The sequence below is a fragment of the Bombus huntii genome, chromosome 3 (genome assembly GCF_024542735.1).
Source record: "Bombus huntii isolate Logan2020A chromosome 3, iyBomHunt1.1, whole genome shotgun sequence".
In the NCBI taxonomy this organism is placed as follows: domain Eukaryota; kingdom Metazoa; phylum Arthropoda; class Insecta; order Hymenoptera; family Apidae; genus Bombus; species Bombus huntii.
Genome location: NC_066240.1, coordinates 16,756,858 through 16,780,698, shown reverse-complemented (window position 1 = coordinate 16,780,698; position 23,841 = coordinate 16,756,858). Strand labels below are relative to the sequence as shown.

Sequence of the window (23,841 nt, the reverse complement as noted above, 5' to 3'; positions counted from 1 at the left end):
TTGATAAAATTTTGTCGTTACCGCTTTATTACTATTGCTCGTCTTCTAAATTTTCTTTTATCGACCATTACCGATCACCTTTATAAATCGTTCGTTCGTTGATTACAATTAAGACGAAACCAAAAAAGTACATATCTGTATGAAAAAACATTGAATAATATACAAAGTTCGATAACCATTAGTTGGAAACCTCGGTATATTGTTTGAAGGAAATTTATCAAAGTATTATTTAACTAATTAACAGTTAATATTATAAACTCGTGAATTTCCAATAAAATCAAAATCAGTGGAAGGAAGGTTTGTGTATAGACCAACAAGAAAGTCGATAAAGAAGTATCATAAAATTTCAGCTCTGAATCGAACAGCCATTGTCATTAGGGGGTTAATTAATACCGGCGTAATTAGCTGTGTTTTTATCTGGATTCGCGATATATATTACAGCGTGATCATTTCCACTGATTTTCTTTACGGTACTTGCAATTTTATCCGATCTGATGAGCCGCGAATGCCAGGCTGTAGTTTGCGCGCAAGAAACCCCGTCATTTATCGAAGTTTCGACGATAACAAAACATTGTAATGACGCTGCTGAAAACGAATACGTTTTTAACCATAGTCCATTAACTCCGCGACCACAGTTGCAACCTATAAAACAGGAGAATATCCAACATTGAAAGCTGCAAGCAAGGTAACAAAAAAAGAAAAGAAGAAAAAAGTTAAAAAAAAATGTAGGTTTGCGATAAACTTGGAAGACGTGCTTTAATAAGAAGCATCGTTATGTGTCTATCATGTTCCAGAAAGGTATATGTTACGTTAGACGAGTAACTGATGAACGAGTTTTCAACTCAGAAGTCAGGCGATTGTAATCTGTCGTACGTGATATATTGTCTCCTGTGCCCGTAAAGTACACTTTGATAGTATAGACGATGTTTTATTAATGTACTATCGACAGAAAGTTCGAAAGCGATATAATTTTTAGAGGATGGATAGTGAGATGATAATCAACTAAATTTTGTTTCCTCTTAATAGTAAACGATAACTAAGAATTCGAAATGGTAAATTATGTAAATGCCACTTGAATCGACAGTGATAGAAATTACGTCGAAAGGATAAATACGTTGGGCAGGGTGTTGATAACGTTCCTCGTTTTTTCGGAATGTGTAGCCCTTGTAAAATGAAGTAATCCAAGTACCTAGATAAAACACGGTGTTTGGGTTATCGACACTCTCGAGATTGCATGGAAAAGTTTCGAAAATCTGGATATCCGTGGATCGTTTCAACGTCTTCCGGGGACAAGGATCCCGTTTGAGGAAGCAAAAGTCCGTGCAATCGCGTTTCCAATCTTCGCTTCGATAGTAAAACGCATCATTTCGTAACTTGCTGAGAAAGTGGTTGGATAAAATCATGAAGTTCTTACGAATTTCGACCTCGATGGCTGCGTGAAAAATAAACGAACATAATAATATACGATGGCCACAGGGGAAATACACGATAAACCATATTTTTCGCGTTCTATGGAAGAGCAATTTTAAAGTTCAAAACGTTCCCAACCAATACCTGTGTCACCAAACTGGTATTTTCATTTGATTTTTGGATGAAATTCGTGTTTTTTGTCATCCTCTTGAACATTTCAAAAATTTCGATCGTCGTAGGATTGGTTATGCTCTTGTTGGTTTTGCAAAATTAAAAAAATTCATGCATCTGTCACGCATTTTTCTTTTTTTTTTTCTCTCTTCCTTTTTAAAGAGTTACGTATATCTTTCGATTTGACAGATTATTTCGATTTTCGACTATCATATTAACTTCGTTTTCATCCCAACAATTGGATGATATCGAAAACAAAAAATAAAAAAGTAAAGAAACACATATTTATCGTGTTTTTTCGAATGATACACTCTCGCCCGCTTGTATAAAAAATATTTTTACAATTTTTTCGATACTTGCGGGAATCGATAAGGACCTGTGTCCGATAAAAATTAACTTACTAATAATATTTTACCTTTCTATATTCTATTCAACGAATAAACTCGTATTAACCTTATTTCAAACTCGTATTTCAAACAGTGTCAATTCAATGAAACATATCACCGAGTATGTCCGTTCAAAGGAGACATGCAACGAACGAATCCCACAATACAAATTACATGTGGTGAAAAAAACATTGGCAAAGAAATTCCGTGTTAACAAACGGCCATCTGTTTGGTCACGCGCGATTTGATTAGAAAACTCGTTTCGCTATTGCAAACCTAGTAATTACATCGGCATACCTTTAATATATCTCGTTCAATCCTCTATTTTCTGCTTTGCTCCGCACATATGGATACGTACGATGTAAATTGAACTCGATGAACAGGCAAGTTCGGTTGACAAGCTTTTGATTACACCGTGAATAGAGCAGCTCTGCATGAATCATCTTCTTTTTCTCAAGATGAACCGTATACTGAAAACGAGGCAATGCTATAAATTCGTAAGTCGTGATTTTACGATCGCGAATTTCCATAATTCCTTCTTCAAGAATGAAAACATGCACGTTATCCACGCGATAATATCTTTCTGTATGATGGTAGTTCTGAAACATGGAGGAACGCGTTATGCCTGCCAGTCGATGGAGATGTTATTATCGCGATTATGGGCGTTCCAAAAATAGCCGTAACTGCTGAATTAGTCAATTTATTAGGTTTTAGATAGATAACGAGCGTTTCGATGTCTCGTTAATCGACATCTTCGTATTATCGACGATATTTGAAGACGACAGACGACCAACATGACGAGTCTCATTTCTCATATTTTGTAAAAAGGCAAATTTAAGATTCGATATTTTGTCAACGAATTCCGCGTCAAAACTATGTTTCCATTTGATTTTGCGACTAAATACGTGTTTAACAACATATAGGTGCGCGTGTTTTATAAGAAAATATTTTTTTTAACCATAAAATAGCATAGGAGTGAAAATATTGATAATGAGGATATTAACAGAAATGGATTTGTCGTACTTTTTGTCCGTATAATCTTTATTTGGATGAGCTTTAATTCGTTGGATTAGATCTAGAGATAATTCTTGCTAATGGTTGCTACGCACCATGAAAATATCTTCTTCGTTTTTCTGTTAGATCTACTTTGTTTCAAAAATTCATTGCACGCAACACCCTTATAAACGCAGGAAATGATAAAAATAAACTCGGTATATCGCACTTTCATGCAAAACGATTTATAAATTGTACAGTTGAAGTCGTAAACGCCGCGAGGATGAAGAGAATAAAACAAGATTTTTTTTTAGCAGGTAGGAATGTAAATCTCACATAAAATACTATGAAACATGTTAAGTACTGAAATTATGCAGATATTTTATGTTTATTACATTTTAAGTTACGTTTTTATGTTATTGTTCTGTACAGGATTTTACTTCCTATGCAAATTTAAGTATCATAAGATCAGTAAAAATGGACTTATCTTTATTTGTAGTTATCGTATAATTTTTTTTAGAATAATTAAACGGTAGGAAAATTAATTATATCCGTTCCGTTGAAACGTTTCAGATGTTCCGACTTTAATCTAAAAAGTAGTTCAATAATTTCCATTTCTGAATAAACACTATCTAAATACTTAAACGATATACTAGATTGAATAAAAAAAATATAATTTTAATTAATCCAAATTTTAATATAAAGAGTTCAATATAAACTTTTGTAAATGACGGGAATCAGGTTTGATCGAACTTTGTTTGCCGAGGCAAGAAAAATCGCATGAACAATAAAAAGATCAGCAAGGATCAGTGAAGAGTTACGAAGACCAAAGTTCCGACAAGAAAATGATAAGTTAATACCCGAGATATAAGCTTTTCACGACTATAATTGCCACCGTTCATCCGAAGGCAATATTATAGCGATCTTTAACTTGTCAAATCAAATTTTTTATGAAATTCCGGAAATGAAACTGCTCGTTAATTACATCATAATGTAATATTTCTAACGTAACAACATATTGTATTATCGACTATTATCGGCGATATTTCGATGTCAGAACTATTTTAAAGATAGATTAGCGTAGCGTAAAATAGCAAAAGCATCGATACACAACAGAATCTACACCTTTTTAGACATCTATAGTTATATATTTCCACGATCTTAACTCACTTAACGATAGAACTGGTTGAGTGATTTATAAGGTTTCGATATGGTCGTGCTCTGCCCTAGAATCAGTAAAACAATCAATTTCTTTTCTATCCTTCGTTATTGTTCTGCTTCAAGAGACACAATTCACTGAAACAATGAGTTTTGTCCTAAATCCTGCTATAACGCGAAACATAGGGGACAAGAATATGATTAATATTTGTGAGAAAAATTATAAGATGTACTTAATGGTTCCTCTGAAATGCCCAAAATGGTAGGAATAAAACAAAGAATGGTAGATCTCGTTTGTTAAACCACTCACATCAATCGAAACCAGTTTTTCCTCTGCCAACCCCAACATGGGTATCATAAACCCCAGTGACATACTTCATCCAAAACCTAAGCTTAACTTAACCATTCTGTCATTCTATCTTTTATCCTTATCGCATCCATTTATTACATAACCAGAAGCCATTGTTTCAGAAAAAGAACATTTATCGGGATGTTCAGGAGTAGTGAAATTCAAGAATAATTTAGAAACATTTAGTAGAATTAATAAATTATTAAACAATATATGCATCGTTTTTTTCAATTTGTCGTCATTTATCGGATAGCTTCATGATTGTTTTTCTACAAAAATTAGTTTCATTGTCAAGTAATTGTGGCTTTTGCACGTTTGCGAACTGCTCACTTTCTTATGATAAAGATATGCGTTGTAACAATTAGGATATAAATGAGATGAGATGAACTCTTGTCGAATGTTAAACAGTTATTGCCTGTTTTTCTTGTGAAAAATTATTAGACAAGCATTACAATAAAATATACGCATAATACATCGACTGTCGAAAACGCTATGCTTTCCTTGTCACTCAATGTAATACAATTAACCGTAAAAGATCGTCAGCACAAAGACAAAATATTGAGTTGGCAACTAAGTGATTGCGGATTTTATCATTTCCACCTAATGACAAAATCCGTAATCACTTAGTTGCCAACCTAATAGCAGCTTCGTGGACTCTAAAACCAGGCAAAATTTAATTTCGTATAGATATTTATTACGCGAATATGTCGCAACATCCATCCTCGCGCAAATCAGTGAATATCCTTGTGAAATTCGAGTTTGTGGAACAAATTCAAAACTAGTGGCGTACAGGCATTGGTTGCGCAAGGTGCGTTAGCGTTTCTATTTTCGGAAAACGCTGTATCGGTCGAACCCACGAACACGATCCGCCATAAAAGGCACAATTTCGGTCAGAAACGGATCCGATAAACTAACTTTCCGCTACATATGCTATTTTATACTTCCAGAAGATCCATAAAACCCCGACTAAGTCGTTACAGAAGCTGCTTACTGACAGAGTTTATCTTCGACGCAGTTTTGCTTCGTCCAGACATTCGCGATCGCGCGAATTTGCACGTTCGTTTACCTTTCACGACTTCCTCATATTTCTCACCCCTCTATGAAGCCTGACACGAGATTTCACGATCGAGTAGTGAAATTATCGCAGAATGGACCGTGGCAATTTACCTCTGAACGCACGCATCCGTGACATAATAATATAGCGTCTGGTATTAGCCGATATTAAAATTCGCAGACAGTTTTGCTGGCTGGCATTTTGTTGCTGGAGAAGTTCACAGTTCACATTCAAGGAATTTTTTTCAAATTATAACTTTGTTAAATAATACGTGCATCGAAGAAATTCTCGTCTTCCTTAACAATTAACTGTTTCAAGTAGTTCTTACAGGATTATAAAGTACTTTCTTTCTTGCAATTGAAGAAAAGTTTCATAAAGTTTCGCGTAAATAATATATATATATATATAGTAAATGGAATAGCATAATACATACGTTCTAACTTACATCCAATATGTTTTATTTCCCCTTTATTCATCCATGAAATCTGATATTGTCTTGTGTTATACAGGGTGGTTGGTAACTGGTGGTACAAGCGGAAAGGGGGTGATTCTACGCGAAAAAAGAAGTCGAAAATATAGAATAAAAATTTAAAAAAAAATTTTTTTTTTTAATTTTTCCATCGAGATAACCATCTACAGTGAGATCCATTATAACGAGACGTGATAAAGTGCACGCGTACCGAGCGGAAATTCAAAGTTGATTTTCTCGAAAACAAAGCCTCAAACGAAAAATTTTTATTCTATATTTTCGACTTCTTTTTTCGCGTAGAATCACCCTCCTGGATACCATGGTTACCAACCACCCTGTATATAGTAAATGGAATCGCATAATACATACATTCTAACTTACATCCAATATATTTTATTTCCCCTTTATTCATCCATGAAATCTGATATTGTCTTGTGTTATAGACCCTCAAAAATGTTGTTTTCAAGAACGAAGACACATGTAAAAATTTTCAATTTACTTTTTCATTCAAAGGAATCAACCCTTGCTCGGTTATGCTATCAATTACCAATCAAACAAGCAACGAACGTCGATACGCGAAACAGCGAACGAATATTTTTCATCTCGCTAATAAATGGCAGAACATAAATCGATCGTGCCGAACGAACTGGCTTTGGCGAAATTTCCATCGACGAAGTTCGATTCAATTTTCGAGAGTCGTCGAGTTTTCCAACGAAAATCGTTCCATTGCTCGATGTAAATTCGTGGAGCCACGCGAGGAACCACCTATGACGGATCGTCTAATTTCCCATTATCCGGGCAAGCGTTCCCGGTGTCTTTATCCAGGCCGAGCGCGTTTCTGTGGCCAATTTACATGTTGATGCAAAAAGTTTCGCTCGAAAATTGCTTCTCCGCTGGCCGAGCGTGAACCCGCTGCGCGCGTGCATCTCCGCTCCGGATTACGCGCGCGATTCCCGAGATCTCGATAGTCATGTGGCCACCGGAATACGTAATTCTGACACGCCAGAAATGAAACGCGAATCATGATAAACGTGGTCGTTCCGTTAATAAATTCGAGCCCGATTAACCCAGATCGAAACTATCGTTGTTTCTAACGGGAATATAGCTCGAATGGCGAGGATCGATCGATCGCGGTAAATCAACGTCTTCTTGAATATGGAACTGTTGATCGAGTAAGTGTGACGTCTCCGAAAATTAAGAGTCGAAGAAATGAAAAATCGACGAGTCTATAAGACATTTTAAATCGTCGATCGGTCAATCGTGATACGAAGACTATAGAAGAAATCCGCACGCTCTTACGCGCTTATGGGAAATTTAAAAGTATGGAAATGCAAAGAATGGATATAATACGTAAAGATATAGACAGGAAATATGCAGAGTATAGCATTTGTTATGACATTTTACGAGAAACATTAGAAAATCGGAACCCTTAACTTAACTTAAGTAACTTAAGCGTTTTCAGGCAACGTAAATATAATATTATCGAAAATACATCGTCTGTCATTGAGATTCCTGAAATTTTAAACGTAACATGGACAAATTCGAAAGTTTAATGCCGAAACCCTGTCTGATATTAAAAATCGTTGTAGTTATTAAGCGTTTAACTTGCTAGAAGTTTCAAAAGTTGAGTGCATTTCGAATAGCCAGTGGATGTGCTTAAAACTTTTCAAGAAGAAAGTTTTTTAAAACTCGCTAGCCATGGCGGAAGGTTTAAATTAAGAACGCTTTTTCGAATAGAAAATGCGGAAAGTCGACACTTGTTATGTGGCACTTTCGAATAGCACCACTTGTGTTTCAAAGGTTCGTTATTTCACGTGGGTAATAATCCCTCGTACGGTTAAATCACTGTGCGAACCTATGTATGTATCTACCTACACGCGCAACTTTTACTTCTCAAATAGATTGCATGTACAAACACGAAAATTCTAGATAATTTATCGCATCGTTGCCAGCAAATATATGAAATTACTTCGAAATTATTGTTTTACTAGAATCACGAACAGCGGGTTAACGGTATTTTAAATAATTTCTCAGAAGATTAAACTCGATTCATTTTAATGAACCTTTAACTGCAACTCTGGAGCCGTGGACCGCAGAACACAAAGAGGACATAGAAACGTTGTAAGGAAACAATCTGAGAAGAAACTACATTGTAATAAAAGAGGGAGAAATGGGCAGCATAAAATGTTTAATTATACATTGTAAAATTCGTTCAACGTGACAGACGAATTATACAATGAAGCTACGTGCATGCAAGAGGAATTAGAATAAATTTACTTACTTAAACGTTAATGATTACATTATTGTGCAATAAAGGATGGGCAAAGGTATAATGAAACAACTGACGTATATGTACCAATTATTACTATAAAAAGACAGTAAGGAAAAGAGTTAAAATTGTGAAATGTTGCTGAAATTCGTTCATTGTTCCACTACTTCCTTTCCACAGCTTGCGGTTATGTTTTCTTAAATTTTTCTCTCGGAGAAAATGCTTTCAGATCCCTTTTCTTAAACGCATACCCTTCTTCGTCCCGTATAAGCATATGCATACACCCAGGTGCGATTAAAGAGATCCCCTAATTTAAAACTAACTTTCAACTAAAGTTATACAAACTTCGAACTGAGACATAGCGCGTTAAAGTTGGTTTACGATAGCGTCAACTTTTCAGATTTGTTTTTAATTAAATTCGCCTTGCTAAAAGTATTCTTTTCATTAAATCTACACGATCGAGCATAAATTAATGGACAAAGCGTAGTGTAACATTTTTTAAAGTAGATAATAATCTACTGATAGTTTGCTAATAGCAAATTTTTATGACGTATCGATTTTCAAAAGGCATAAAATTTCATAGTATACGGAAGAACATTTTTACCTTCATTGAAATCAACAAGCATTTAACGTTGCATTTAAACGAAATTCCAAATAACGCGATGAAATTTTCTCCTGAATTCATCAACGATATTTTTCTCGCGGCAACAGCGAAGAAAATGAATAAAAATTGACGAAGGATTTTCGAACCCGTTTACGGGCAAAAAGATTTATCAAAAGCCCGTGCGACTTGTTCTTGCGCCAGGCATCGCATATGCAGTTTACAAAACGAAAGCGACGAATATTCGATCGGAATATATGCGAAAATCGGTCAGCTGCGTCGGACTCAAACGTCCCGCAGAATTTGCATCTTGCACGTTCCATAATTAGTTAAACGCGGAGTTAATCGATTAGCCGACGGTCAGTTAACTATTTAAATGGCTGACTCAGTTTGTTTGAATGATTCGGTCGATAAAATTATTATCAATTAGAAAATGGAGCGCGTTGATTTTTCTCCTTCGTTCGCTGTCTATTTCGAACCCTGTCTATTTAACTTTCATCGGAATCGTTTCATCGGTTGACTTCTTTTTGTTTTTAAAGATACTGAGACATTCTTTGACACTTTTCAAGAAAGATGAAAAACCATTCTTGGATTATTTTGATTTGTAGAGACATTTCTAAATCCTTCGTTACGCTGCTATACTTGGTGGTTCCGAAATTTTTAGACTTGTATCAATTATTTCTTCGATCGCATTGTCGAACTTTGTTCTCACATTTGACTAAATTTTCTTATTTACTTGTATTTATATATTACTGTTGGCTCTTTTTGATACTAAGACTGTCAAGAGAATCGTTACTTTTACAATTATGTAACGTAATTGGTAAAATGTAAAATTTAATTTTTAGTTGGAATTCGTTTATATCGTATCGAATTTTTATAGTCTATATATCTTATACCTTGTTACCGTGGTTTTGTCACAGCACACACATAGATGACATGGAAACACGGTCGATTTTGCATTGCGAGTCTGAGGGAAACGCTTATATGAGATCGCGCGGATTTTCAGGTTTGATCCTCCAGCACGGTTTTCTCCTTCTCTTGGTATCCACAAAACGCGAAGAAAATATGGAAATCGTTTCGAATCGAGAAGGACGAGAGATCTCGAAGAAATTGTCGAATAATATTAAAGTTTGTTCGATTTATCGAGATCGTCTGTCCTCTTTTAATTTCGTGCTCGAAGAAAAATTCTGCAAAAATCTCGCGCGTGAACTCCAATTTCCGATAGCTGATATGTACTCTTTGTCTTTCTTTTTTTTAATAAAAATTTTCATAAAAAGGAGGATCCGCCGATAATATGAAAAGAATAGAACAGCAAAATTTTGCGGAATATTGGCGATTTTCAGAAAACTGGATCCAATCAAGCGTCGAAAAAAATCGAAACATTACGCTTGTCTTTCAATGCAAATATTAAGCTTTCATTCCACTATGTGCCTTAGTAATGTGAAATTTTATCGATCGTGTACTCTGTGGTTCAATTGATTCCAATTTGAATTAACCTAGTTTATGAATTTAATTCGAATTAATTAATTCTGCATAGATTTGCGTATACGTCGTGTCCGGATAAACATGTGAAATAAGACAAATCGCGTTTTCATTAGTCATACCTAAAAAAATACGATTTGAATATTATCCGATGGGATCAGAAAATTTGGTTTTCGACTTATGAATTCAAATGGAATTCATTTAAATTCCCTTTTTCCTTTTTTTCTGTCCGTAACATATAAAATTGAATCGCGTGAGTTGTACAGCCCTAAGTTTCATAGAAATATAACTAATTACGATTACTTAAAATATATAAAAAGTCAAATTGTACAGATTTTAATTATTTAGAAAATATATCTACGTGCGTATAAGGAATATTGCCTTTCTTCGTCGCTGAGAAAGCAAGAAAAGGAAAGCTCTGTGATATATCGATATTATTAACCTCATCTCCTATGTCTCAGCAAAGAAACAAACACGGTGTCTACTCCATTGCCCCTGAATCTACAAGTGCTTCCAGTCCAACAGCAATTCTGCATGCATTGTAGCATTCAATGAAATCAACATGCTACCCTTTGACCCAGATTTGTAAACGTGAATTCTCTATAGTACCACGAAGAATTCCATTCGATGCAAACTACGTTGTATTTGACGAAATCGGTCTTTCTTTCTTTTTTTTTTTTTTTTTTTTGTTACATTAAATTCTTGTGTTTAGTCGGATTTGAAAAAAAGTGCACAAAGAGAGACGATTGTTACAATTTAGTTAGAAAAAAGAAGCAGTGTTAGAATCGTATCTTGAAGATAAATTTCTGAAAGTGTTTTAAAGAAATATAAGAAATTTCGATCAAACGTAGAATAATACATCACTTTCAGCATAGTAAGTATAGTGTCTTATCGAAATTCTAATAGAATTGGAGCGGTAGGAGCGTTAAAATATAAAGTTGTGTCAATAGTTTTTAACGAAATGCACAAGCTCATTCTTAAATCGCTAACGTTACAAAGAACAACATAATTAAAAGATATATTACGCTCATTATTTACGTATGAAATGAAATTCTTTCTGCTTTTTCATACGATTTTAAATTTCAAGATACTTCAAGCTGAATATACTTCGTACGAAAGAAGAAAGAAAAAAAAAATACGATACAAACACACAATCGGTATTCTAAACTTTAAATTATTGTCCTTCTATTTTTCACGTATCGATATATTTTATTACCTCCGTGGTTACTATATATATATTTATTAGGTAAAATTAAAAATCCACAGCAGAGTTAAGTTACTATTGATTACACTTCATTCATGTTCATTCGGATATGAAATACAATTATGCATTCATTATCGATATTATAAATTTCATTGTTGATTGTTGGGTACAAGCTGTAACAATGAACTTTTCATTACGCTTATAACGTTTATTACACTTGTTACACGCTTTTATCGCGTTTTACATCCAATCTCACTCGATGTCCAGAGATTCCAAGTACATTTTTAGGAACATCGATTCTGGAGTATAAAACACGCTACGATGTTTAATGAATAAAATTCTTTTGATCGTATTCTTTTGATATTTCGTATCTCATATGGCAGAAATCTCACGAACGATGGTTCAAATAGAAAGAGCCAAATAAATCGGATGCTGAATGCCAGTGAAATTCTGCCCCATGTCGAATTCTAGCTCTGCTTTCGAATGAATTTTCTACAATATGCCGTGTTCAAGTAACCAGCTCAAGGGAGTGATAGTGCGATAAAACGGTGAAGACACAGCACAGATGCTCCTCAGAAACGGTGTCACTAGACGGCTATTAGAAATTCGAAGGAACTGCACTGTTCGCGGCGACAGAATTTCCTGAATTCGGCAAGGCGCGTATTCGACGCGTCTGTAAATCCTCTGTCATTATATATGCGTGCAATTTCACACGATAAATATTTATCACGGTAGCTGTGTTTCGACTGAACTGTTAATCGGCTGGAAGTTCATTCATTTAATCCCCCTCTTAAGCGTGTGCGATCCCGTTCGATCTCGATTCTGCGAATGACACGAATAAAATGAAAAATGGTAATTTTTTATTTTACAACATTATGCGGTAGTTACTAAATGTATCGTATATCGTATATATCTATTTAATTGACCTTCGCTTAATTTTTTTATACTCGTATATATGTCTAGTTTTATTTAATAATTGATTGCAGAACTTGCTGCATGAAAGAGAATTTTACGTCAAGATAAAATTGTGTCTGGCACACTCTTGCTTTTATATGAGAAAAAGAAAATCTTTTTGCGATACTGTTACGCGATATCGTAACTGATTGCAGCGTGAGCAATGTAAATATCGTGAAACTGTAGTTGTCGCTTAGCTGGCGTAAACTTTAAAAAACATTTACAAATTTATATTAAATAGCGTAATTAATAACGAAAAAACTAGACACGACGATAGGAATAATTTCACTTGATATTATGTCGAAGTAAATGATTATTGTATATGACAGAGTATCTAATTCTGTTATATAGGAACGATGGAATAATTTATTTGCAGAATACGCGCACATTAATTATGTTTATTTTGCTTAATTATATATTTAATGAAAGATTAATTAGACTAGTATTTACTCTTATACGTGATACTGACTTTAAATCTGTATATTACAATTGTACGAGGTACTTAGCGGCAAAAATTATTTAGCTAAATAGAACAGTAAGAAATTTCATACAAATACCTTTTCATAAAATTATTTTGATATATACCATTAGCATACTTAGTACGATTTCACGAAATATCGATACATGTTTTGATTATCCAACATTATCCATCCTCTTTAATATTTCTAAATATATTTTCTATTCATAACCGAGGACCAAAAAATAAATACCCTTTCATGATCTCGATTAAATTCGTCCGTAGAGAAATTTAAACAAATAAGTGAAATACTCTTGTACGATAAAACTGAAATCAAACACGAACACAGATGATATGTTAATCGAACGAAACATCGCATAATAACCACGTTGATTTTTCGTACCTTGTGCAGTCAAGCGTTTAAGCGAAAAGAAAAAAAGAAGAAGGTGGAAAAAATCCGAAAAGAGGAATAATAGAGAACACATTTTCGAGAATAAGCAACGAGTTAAGAGACTTGGTGGTAGTTTCCTAAGGGTTAAGAACCGTCAAACATCCAGGCGAGTCGTGTCACTGGAGACGAAGAATGAAGTTGTAATATGAGAGCTCTCGACATACTCCATTATTCACCATTTGAACGTAATATTTGCGGTGTGATATGGTTTCAGGATCCAATCCCGGGCGAAGATAAGCAGACGTTGCTTCTAGCACTTGCCATCTGCGAGCCCCATCCGAACTCTAACAGATTTTCGTTCCCATAGTATTGGATAACGCCTACCCTTTTAACATTCTCGTGTCTTCTTCGTCTACACCCTCGTGGCCCCGGAACATAAGTAACTTTCCTCTTCTCTCTTCTGCCTATCGTGCGGAGATAATAAGATGGTTCGATAGTCGGTGATAAAGTAAAAAGGTATGTTGGAGTCAGACACGGGGAAAGCGGTGTGGATCAACGTGTGAAACGAGAGTTTCGTTGTGAGATATAAAAGATGAAGATATGAAAGATTGTATAAAAATTAAGATTGCCATTGGTACGCGAGGATTAAAACGGAAGAGTCGTTTGAAAGAGAATCGAAGAGAAGCCAACAACAATTTGATGTTTCGTTGAAGAAAACATGAAGAATTTTGATAAAATATAAAACAACGATCTTGAATAAAAGTATAAGAAATAATTGTTCAATTCTAAGATCGATGCTATCGCGAATAAATTACTTTTTAACATTGGGGAAAAATACGGAGAATAATTATGAAATAAATGTTACAGCAACGATGACAGGAAAGCGAAAATAAATAAAAACGTGCGAAGAAACTGGTATTTCTAATTCAAATCAATCACAATTTTCTGTCATAAGCATTCGAACAGAAAGAAAAAAAGACGAAGAGAGAGAGGGGGGGGGAGAGATGATGGTGTGCGTAATTCAATATCTACCACTGAAAAACGTCCCTTTGATGCTCGTCGAGCGTGTATTGTATTTCTTTTAGTAGGATTTCGTCGGTGCGTAGTTTATCATGAAAATATTATCGGGTTTCGATACTTCAATAAGTTATGATCCGTGAAATCCGATGTCTGATTATTGTCTCCTCCGAGACAGCTTTACGATTCAATGGCGGTCGGGATTTTTATGGCCGATATGTTTATGCGGCTCCGTAACCACGAATATTGCTCAAACGTTTGCCAGCAACATTTGGAAAATCGTGGAAACAACCGAGAGACGTAAAAATTGAATGCCAAATAACATATTTCAATGCGAGAGACGAGTCGCTCTTTGTCTTTTTTCTCTTTGTTCTCTTTTTTCTGAACTAAGAATGTCGACTGCTAAAAGGAAGGTTCCGTTTATGATTATTTTATTCAGTTGATGTTAACTTCCCAACCCTTCTCAACCGTATGTAAAATTCACTTTCTTAAAAGACTGAAAACAGAATGGTAGAAAATACGAAGCGCAGTTATGTCGAATTATACATATATTTAAAAATTGTATCGATTATATTTAAAATTACATTTATATTAAGTAATTTTTAGTATGTATGAAATTACATTTAAAGACTGCATCATTGAAAAAATGGAAGAATATTATATGCAGCATGTTATTGATTTCGCGGGAGCAATCCTATGTATGTTGTATTTTGTATCAACGTTTCGTAGACGTTGCGGTCTACTTCTTTAGGACAAGCCAGAAACTTTTCAGAAGTAGACTGCAACGTCTACGAAACGTTGATACAACATACACTGCTCCTGTAAATCCAATAACATGGTGAAAACTTAAAATCTAAAATATCGTACACGATCAATATCTTTTTAATCAATTACTGAACTAGAGACTAAATATTTCATTAAAAAAAAAAAAAAATAATGACAAAATTAAAATGGTAACAAGCATCCAAAGCATCCAAACAAAACAAACAATATTTTCTTTTCACAGATAATCTAAGACCTTCACGCGATTTTGTACTTACGTATATTTGAGAAAAAGTCAAAGCTTTTTGGCCAATACGTGACAGCTTGTTGAAAAGTATATTTGTAGAAAGCTACGATCAAAAAACTTCAATTTATTTACATTTATTTGATTTTATCGATTGAAAGCGAATGATAAAGTTCTGAAAGAAGATCTGAGAAATACTTACCGTATACGCGCTTTTCTTTCTGTAATATCTTTGTTTATTATTTATCGAATTTACTAATCGAAAGTTGGACACTTTTCTAACGATCTCGTTAGACGGAATTAAAGGAAGTTCGCCAGACGTCGTATGAAATTGTGGCCTGGAGTCACAGAAACCGCTAATAAATCACCTTAAATCGTCAATTTCCAAGGAGCTTCTAGTTTCACAACTTCTCTACCTTCTCTCGCCCTCTTCTGCTCTTCTCACTCGGTCGTGCCGAGTTTTCGCGTGAATTAACTAAGAATTATGTTCTTGTTTATCATAAGTTGTGACTGCGAAATTTACTACGGCTTTCACGACGTGATATCAGAGGGTGCACGTAGATCAGAATGCTTTTAACATCCAAGATGTTTTTTTAACTCTGATTTAACGTTACAAATGTAACGATTATTTTTTTCTATAATAATATAAATGAATCTATTAAAGGAATTTTTTTGTAACGAGGAACAAAGCAAATATTGAAATTCCATTCGGATAATAAAATATCGTTGTAGATGTTAAAATTGAAATATTTTCCATTTATACATATGCGATGATATTTTATTTCGTTTCAATATGTGCAATTAAAACGATATGTAGAATTGCATGATTTAATGAATGCAATTGGTATTACTGGTTTTGGCGGACCGGTAGGAAAAAATTGTTTCGCATTCTGTGCTACGTCGCGACTCTTCGTTGTGATTTTTCATTTCATATCTCTCCGCGGGGCTTGCTATATTTATAGCTTTAGCGACAATAGCAGATAAATATTGAAACGTTCGCGTACTATGACATTTCGCGAAATGCGTTCTGGTTCATCGAGAAAAGATTGACTTTCTACGATGAAGCTTCATAAACATTCATGTATCCTATCCGAACGTCGTAACAAAGAGTTAAGGATATTTTGCCTTCGGATTTTTAGTTTGGGAAATTGCCAAGCTACGATACTTTGCCATTATCGTAGCTAGCTAGAAAAAATTTATATTTTCCTACAAATATACATAGCTATTTATTACTTTAATACTAAATAATGGACAATATTATTCCTTTTTTTGCGATCATTTAATCAATTTTTTGTACAATAAAAATTGAACTTCTTTTCTACAAGCAACATCTTGATTGATAATGCACTTGGACATTATCAAGCATAAATTCCTTTAGTTTTACTACGAATCAACTTATGAAAAATGTTCTTCGACCATAACGTACCGTAACGTACAATCTTCAGATCGTTGAACTTTAATAACATTTTTCTTTCTCTATTTTACAGTATCCTTCGCTCCGCAGTATAAACCACGTTCGATAAATAATCCGACAAAAATTCCTATCCTCGTAATTCCGAGTAGTTTCAATCTTTACGTTGACAAAAAGGAATGTACTCGCCGTACACGGTTACACGCGGTCCTGTAAAATGTTGATGTTTGAAATTTCTTAAAATATAAATTAGCTTCTTCATGTTCAAAGACCTGGAAACCTATCGCGATTCTGGCTTCTAATAAGAAAATAAAAATTTCTTAAAAGTAGCGAAAATGAGTACCGCGTCATCGACATAGGAATTGACTTAAAAATCCAATCGGTGCTATCTTATTTCTTCAGGATTAAACCAACTGCAAATTCAAAGGCGTGTTTTCTCGTATCACGGTACGTGACGATGGTTTAATAACTGTCTCCGACAGGATCGGATCTGTAAACTGGTGGAGAACGGTCACGTTCACGCGACGCGAAATCATTCCTACAGAACTTCATCCTTTTTGCAAACAACGAGCCGGCAAACAAACAGGCAAACGAACGAACGAGTGAACGAACTGCACGCAATTCACGGCGTTTGCGTACGTTGTTTCAGGGAGCAGCGAGCCATGGCTGAAGAGCGTAAAGCACGCCGAACTAGGTACAGAGGTGCAACTACCGTGCGTGCTGAAATTGCCACAGTGCGAAGGGCTTCACAGCATCAAATGGTATCGCGGAGCGACGCGTATCTTCATTTTCAGCGAGGACGTCGGAATTACGCGCGGGAACAACGACATCGCCGTCAGGTAAAGCACACGTATCTTAACTTTATCGTTGCTTTCTCGCGTCTCCTAGATAACACAGGCGACGACAGCCTGTCGTATTAACAGGCGACAAGACGTGGCCCTACGTTTCGCTATGATAATCGTAATATACATACGTATATTGTCGTTCGTGAGTATGTGCACACTTTGCTCGGTTTATATTAACGATATATTAATATTAACAAAACGTATGAAACGTAGTGGCAAACGATAGAAAGTAGTATTTACTATCTCCTTGTGGGTATGAGATGAAAAATAATCTATATCGAAAAGTGTCCATATAGTATAAATATATAAATGCAGTCGAAATCAAGGTAAAATTTAACGTACGACTGTATACGACTTGATCAGAAATTCAGATTTATAGTCAATTTTTTGTGACTCACGGTTTAATTAACATTCTGTGGTCGAATACTCGAGATGTGTATTTATAATCAAGCGTTCTTCATTTCGAAGTTAATAATCAGTTTTTTTATATTCGCATCATATAAATTTGAATCGATATGAGGAATTACAAAATGAATTTTAGCAGAATATTTAGTATTAATTTGGATTTTTGGGTCCGTATTTTTTGCAAATTTCCAAAACATTTTGGAATAAATTTATTAAGGCTTTTGCTGGATAATACTTGCTATAATGTTGTCTTATACTCGCCTCTATGACATTGTTATAGCCCATTTCCGAAATACCGCAATGAAGCTCAAGCAGAATTAATAATCTTGTTTGCGTGGTTTGTTTGGTGGATATTAAGCCGCTATTCGCTTCGAAGCAAGTTTCTGTGAACACAAAATGAAGCAAACTCTAAGCGGAAAATAACAGCATATACAGTTCAGTGTATGACGTTCAATAATTAAATCGTTATTCAAAATACACTTAATCAAGAATATAAATATATATCTTTGAGTAACATTGTATAGGTTTTCTGTACAAAATTAATTCCTTCGTCGCGTGGAAATACCTTACTCGTATTTATAAGTAGATCGAATCTCGTTTCAAATTCCATATTGAAACAACTTTATTGCTGTTACGTCGTAGATGTTAGAAATAATCTCCTGAATATTGAAAATTGTTGAAAATGACAACGTGAGTTCGTGATCGCCATCCACATGCAGATGCGTTAATTATAAGAGATAGTAACCAGAAGATAATCCTAGTTACGATCGACAGATTTAATCGATAGGCTTAAGATGCTTTTTTGTTTTTATCCCTGGTTTTTGTAAACGCGTGCAATAAAGGTTTTTTGGCTCAGAACGGTGTGCTAGATTTATCCATTCAATAAAACAATAACTATTGTGATCCTACCTCCGAGTATAAAAATAACAACAAAAATCTTAAGAACAATTTTTTCAGAGATTCAAAGCTGTATAATAGAATTTCATTTCTCATAGAAGAGAAATGTTAAAAACGTCATATTTGAAAAAGTAAGAAAGATTCGATTGCAAACTTTATTATACAAAATGCATTACACTCTTAATCATCTCTGACGGGACGATATGCTTCAAGATAATTTTTATAGAGATTCTGTGACTTGTTCTAATTTTTTTATCACATAATATTTCATTACGAAGAACCAGAGAGACTATTTCGAACATTACGTTTCACCTATCTTCTCAAGTCTGTATTATAGACCGTACTTATTACTGTTGTTATTTCTTTATTTAGAAATAGGATCACAATAGCTATTATTTTGTTCTTTGGATAAATCTGTCATACCGTTCTGAGCCGAAAAACTTTCTTATATGGACCAGGGATAAAGGCAAAAGAATATCTTAATTCTATCGCTTAAATCTATCGATTATATCTAGAACTATCTTCTAGTTATTATTTATTGTAACTAGCGCATCTGCATATGGTTGGCGAGCGCGAACTCACGTTGTCATTTTCAACAATTACATTATTGCACTTGGCAAGAAAGTGATTTATTTGAAAATGATTGCATCAGATTTAAATTAAACACATTTCCATAATAGTCGAGACATAAAGCGTATCGTCTAATATAATTTTATATTCTCGAAACGAATTTCTTCGTCCCATAAAAATGATTAAAATATTCCCTCGAATCACGCATGTACCAATTTCCAGAAGAAAAATTGACTTTTTAATCGACTTAAATGGTAGATCATTAAACACAAAGAATTCGCTGGTTCCGGATGGCTGAGCGAGGGGTGAGAAAACTCGATCGTGGACCGTCAGAAAAATGAATATTACATCGAAGAGATTAAAACGGTAGAATTATTATCGTCATTTACGCGACACCGTGAAAGCTTCCGTTGACGAGGGGATAGTATCAAAAATATGGAACAGCTGGTAATCCAGGATTAGCCGTAGAAAGTAGGCCAACCAAACGATCTGTTCCGATGCGCTTAATTTTTCCTGAATATTCGTCTCGACGAGGCGAGAATAAATCGGTTGTTTCGAAGGAATTTCTAACTTTGATATTACGGTGAAAGTATCACGTTGATCGTTCGCGTTAATCATCCTCTTGATCGTCCTGGCGAATCACGATGAAAACACACTCGTGAACAAAGTTTTCTCGTCTTACGTGCGAGATTTGCCCGCATAATCCAGTTGTAGCGGTAAAAGAAAAGCGTGCAGATTTTTCTGGTCGAGTTGTTTCGCGCGTATTGTCACGAAATTTCTGATTAAAGCGATGATCGTGGATAAATTAGGAAAAAGATAAATATTATCGAGTTCGTTGATGAACGATGAGTTCATGCACTTGTAAAAGATTTAAAGGTATAAAAATGTATATTTAAAATATAATTTCTTAGTTATACTCGTAAAAATATGAAATTATATAAATACACGCAGTTTAGCTGTAATAGTAGTTGATCGTTAATTTTATTTTCTGCATGATTGGTAATTGACAATAAACGAGAAAGTTATATCACTTCGTTGAGACCAATGAGATTTATGATACGAAAGTTTCAGGAAATTGTATTTTACATTAATCTATTTTTTAATGACAAAATATACAATTTTAAAATGTTAGCAATTACTGTAATATTTCCTAATGTATAATATCCTGTGTTTATAGAATTTATAATAGTTAATGTTACAGTTAGAATTAACAGCAAGTATGTAACGTATTATAATGAAGTATATGTTCTTCTGTTTTAGTAAAACGTAACTTTCGTACGCATAATTTCAACGTAATTAAAAAATATATCAAGAATAGAAACACGAAGGTTCGTAATATACTGCACAGCAATGCGAAGCATATTTTCAAAGTAGTAGACATAGTAATACGGATCTCCATATGCAAGCACTACAAAGATTAAAAAATATCTGCGTTTGAGTTTTCCTTTTATTGCTCGGTCGTTTCTGTTGTTGAACAAGTAATTGTACACATTTTTCTGTCAGGAACAGCTTGAAAAGCGTAAATTGTTAGGTTTCGTAAAAATAATTTATTTCAAATAACGTACGCGATACAATGAAACTTGATAATTGCGACGAAATTTTTAACGAAAATATGATTTACGAAATTTTAAGATAAACTCACAAAATCAAAAATTATTTTTGCTTACTTTTTGGAGTCAGGTTTTTTTATGGGTTAATCGTAGTCTTCGAATACGTATTAATATTTCAATATTATAAAAATTCTGCTTGTCAAAATTCAGAACGCATCTGAATATAAAAATTGGTTTTCCGCAACTCGTAACTTCTAAAATAAATCCTCTTACTAGCGAATTTTATATTTTAGTACTACTTTGTACTATAGTGGGATGATGGGTCAAATCAATACTAGGTAATCCTGCTCTTCCGGTACAATGGTTCCAAGACGTAAATCTAGCCTTAGATTCGGAATTTTTCTTCGTAAAAATATTTTATTTTACATAGATCCTATGTATCGGAGATGGAATTAGACGTTAGGAATATTTAAGAAATATTCCGATGCGGAATTTTAATTTATTTTAATTAAAATCATTTCGAAGAAACCAGGTAGGAAAAAGGGAAACATTTGTTATATCTTATCAATATACAATGCAAAAAACGTTGTTAATATTTTTATCATTTATAACTAGCCTACCACTTGTAATCTTTGTGATATATTGTGATGTGTGTGAAAATTTAGTATGCTCGTAAAATTCATATCAGACGTTTGGTCAATTTCGTTATTATACAGAAATAAAGACTGACAGAAATAAAAGCGAGGTGAATAAATCAGACTGCTGAAGTAAAAAACTAAGAAAAAAGGTAACTTAAGTAAAATAGCATAAGCATACGTAGAAATGAAGACAATTTTACACACAGTATATAACTTGGAAAAGAAAAAGAGGATAATATATGTGACAGAAATAGAAAATTTATACCGTAGAGCGCACCGTGTAACACGATTTTTAAAACACGTTAAATAATCTATGCTATTCGTCGTTTTATGATTGCTTCGTATAATCTGGCATTCCTTGTCATTTAACTGTATGAAATAATCCATCAGAGTAGGTTGAATAAAATTTCATATATTTTTACGTCTTCAAATTTCCTATAAATTCATACATATCCGCAGTTCAAATATTAAACTAGTAACCAGGCGATCAACGATCAACGTCTGAACAAAATCGATTATCTTGCTGCGATATACGTTTATATCGTGGAAAAATGTATTCCTGTACGTCGTTGTTACTCGCAAAATCGTTTAGTCGACCCAGTTTTTCCGGCGACGAGGGAAAAAGTCGAAAGAATCGAGAAAAGTTAGCGAGAACTTTATTATCCTATTGGCCCGGTTTCCCATCGACCATCGACAATTTCTCGCGGTTCCTCGTCGATTGTCGCCGAATCGTAAGAACGTGATAAAAATTTTCTCGCTGGCTCGATAATGGAGGGTTCGATGTAATTGAAAACGTCAGCTTGCCCATCGGATGAACGCTTATCGCGTGATGCTGGCCTGGTCAGAATTGTCTAAAATAAAACAGAAACAAAAATATATGAGAAGAAGAAAAAAAAGAAAGAAAAGCGGGGATGCTTTATGTTCATTTACATTTCGGAACTTTTATCGCCACATCCAGTCTCTTCTCCAACTTTTCTCATTTACCGCCATCCGATTTAATCGGTTGCCTTGTTTTTCTCCTCCAGTCCCCCCCCCCCTCCCATGAGATCAGTTTCTATCACGGAACGCGAACGATTTTATAAGAACGAGCTGATCGTGACAAAGATTTAAGTAGGGTGCGATTGGTTCAATTCCGAGATCGGTATCCAAAAAAACATTCGGTACTCTCAAGTGTTTTTTGACCTCGAGAACAGAACATGGTTCGGTTAATAAGTCGTTCATCATTTTCTTGCTTGATTCTTTGATATAATTTAATTCTACTAGATTCTGGAATATAGAAAATCTAAGGTAGATATTCTTCAGACAAATAGTTTTACGTGTAATAATTAGGGGATCGCTGTTTCGAACGCTTTTATCGCATCAGATCGAACAAACGGAAGTAGAAGAGTCATGTAAACTTGGTAGATTGACACGTTATTCATATGCTGTAATAAAAATTGACTTTAAAGCAGTTATTGAAAAAAAGAAAAAATTTACACGTAGAAGAATATAAACGATACGAACAAAAAATTTCTTCCCGAAAAAGGTTGTGACAAGAATACAAATGAGAACTTCTAATTTATTTCGAATACACAAAACATTCTTACTTTTTCTTACTTTTTTAAATGTTTTAAATTTCAACACATAACGCTGACGGTGAGATGTGATCAATGTTGCTTTCATCTATTCGATTATTATTATTTCATTTGAAATCTATCATTTCCTCCCCTCTCCAGTTTCCTCATTTTGTACAAATTAATCTATTGAAAAAAAAAACAATTCACTGAAAAGGAACGTCAGACTAGAAAAAGAAATTAAAGGAAGATAAAATAAAAGTCGTCCGGGGAATTTCGTAGTACAAACTAAAATGTACGATTAAAGGATCGAAGCGAGAGTAAACCGTGCGCTCGTTCGAGAAATTTTTATCCTTGTCGCTGCGTGGATGCGTTGCCTCGATACACGGACGTGCACACGAAACGATTTTATCCGTGTATTAACACGGTTTCTTATCCAGAGCAATCCCCGTGAGAGCCTTTTTCTCAAAATACAATTTTCTGCGGCTAAGATACTTCGAAAGATACATTCTGCCGGAGAATATTTTGAAGCGGTCGGGAAGAAAGTCTAAGGTACACTTCACGTCAAATGGGAAATTGACTTCTTCGAGTCTTTCATGTT

At 34.5% G+C, this 23,841-nt stretch overlaps 1 protein-coding gene across 12 annotated transcripts in view; it reads left to right on the top strand.

Annotated features, from left to right (window-relative positions):
• Positions 1 to 23,841, top strand: part of LOC126864106 (hemicentin-1) — a 434,856-nt gene that overhangs the window by 283,241 nt on the left and 127,774 nt on the right. For all 12 annotated transcript variants that reach the window (XM_050615075.1, XM_050615073.1, XM_050615076.1 and 9 more), the window contains one exon: positions 17,432 to 17,621. In XM_050615075.1, the coding sequence (XP_050471032.1) occupies positions 17,432 to 17,621 (190 nt within the window). The remainder of the gene's footprint in view (positions 1 to 17,431; positions 17,622 to 23,841) is intronic.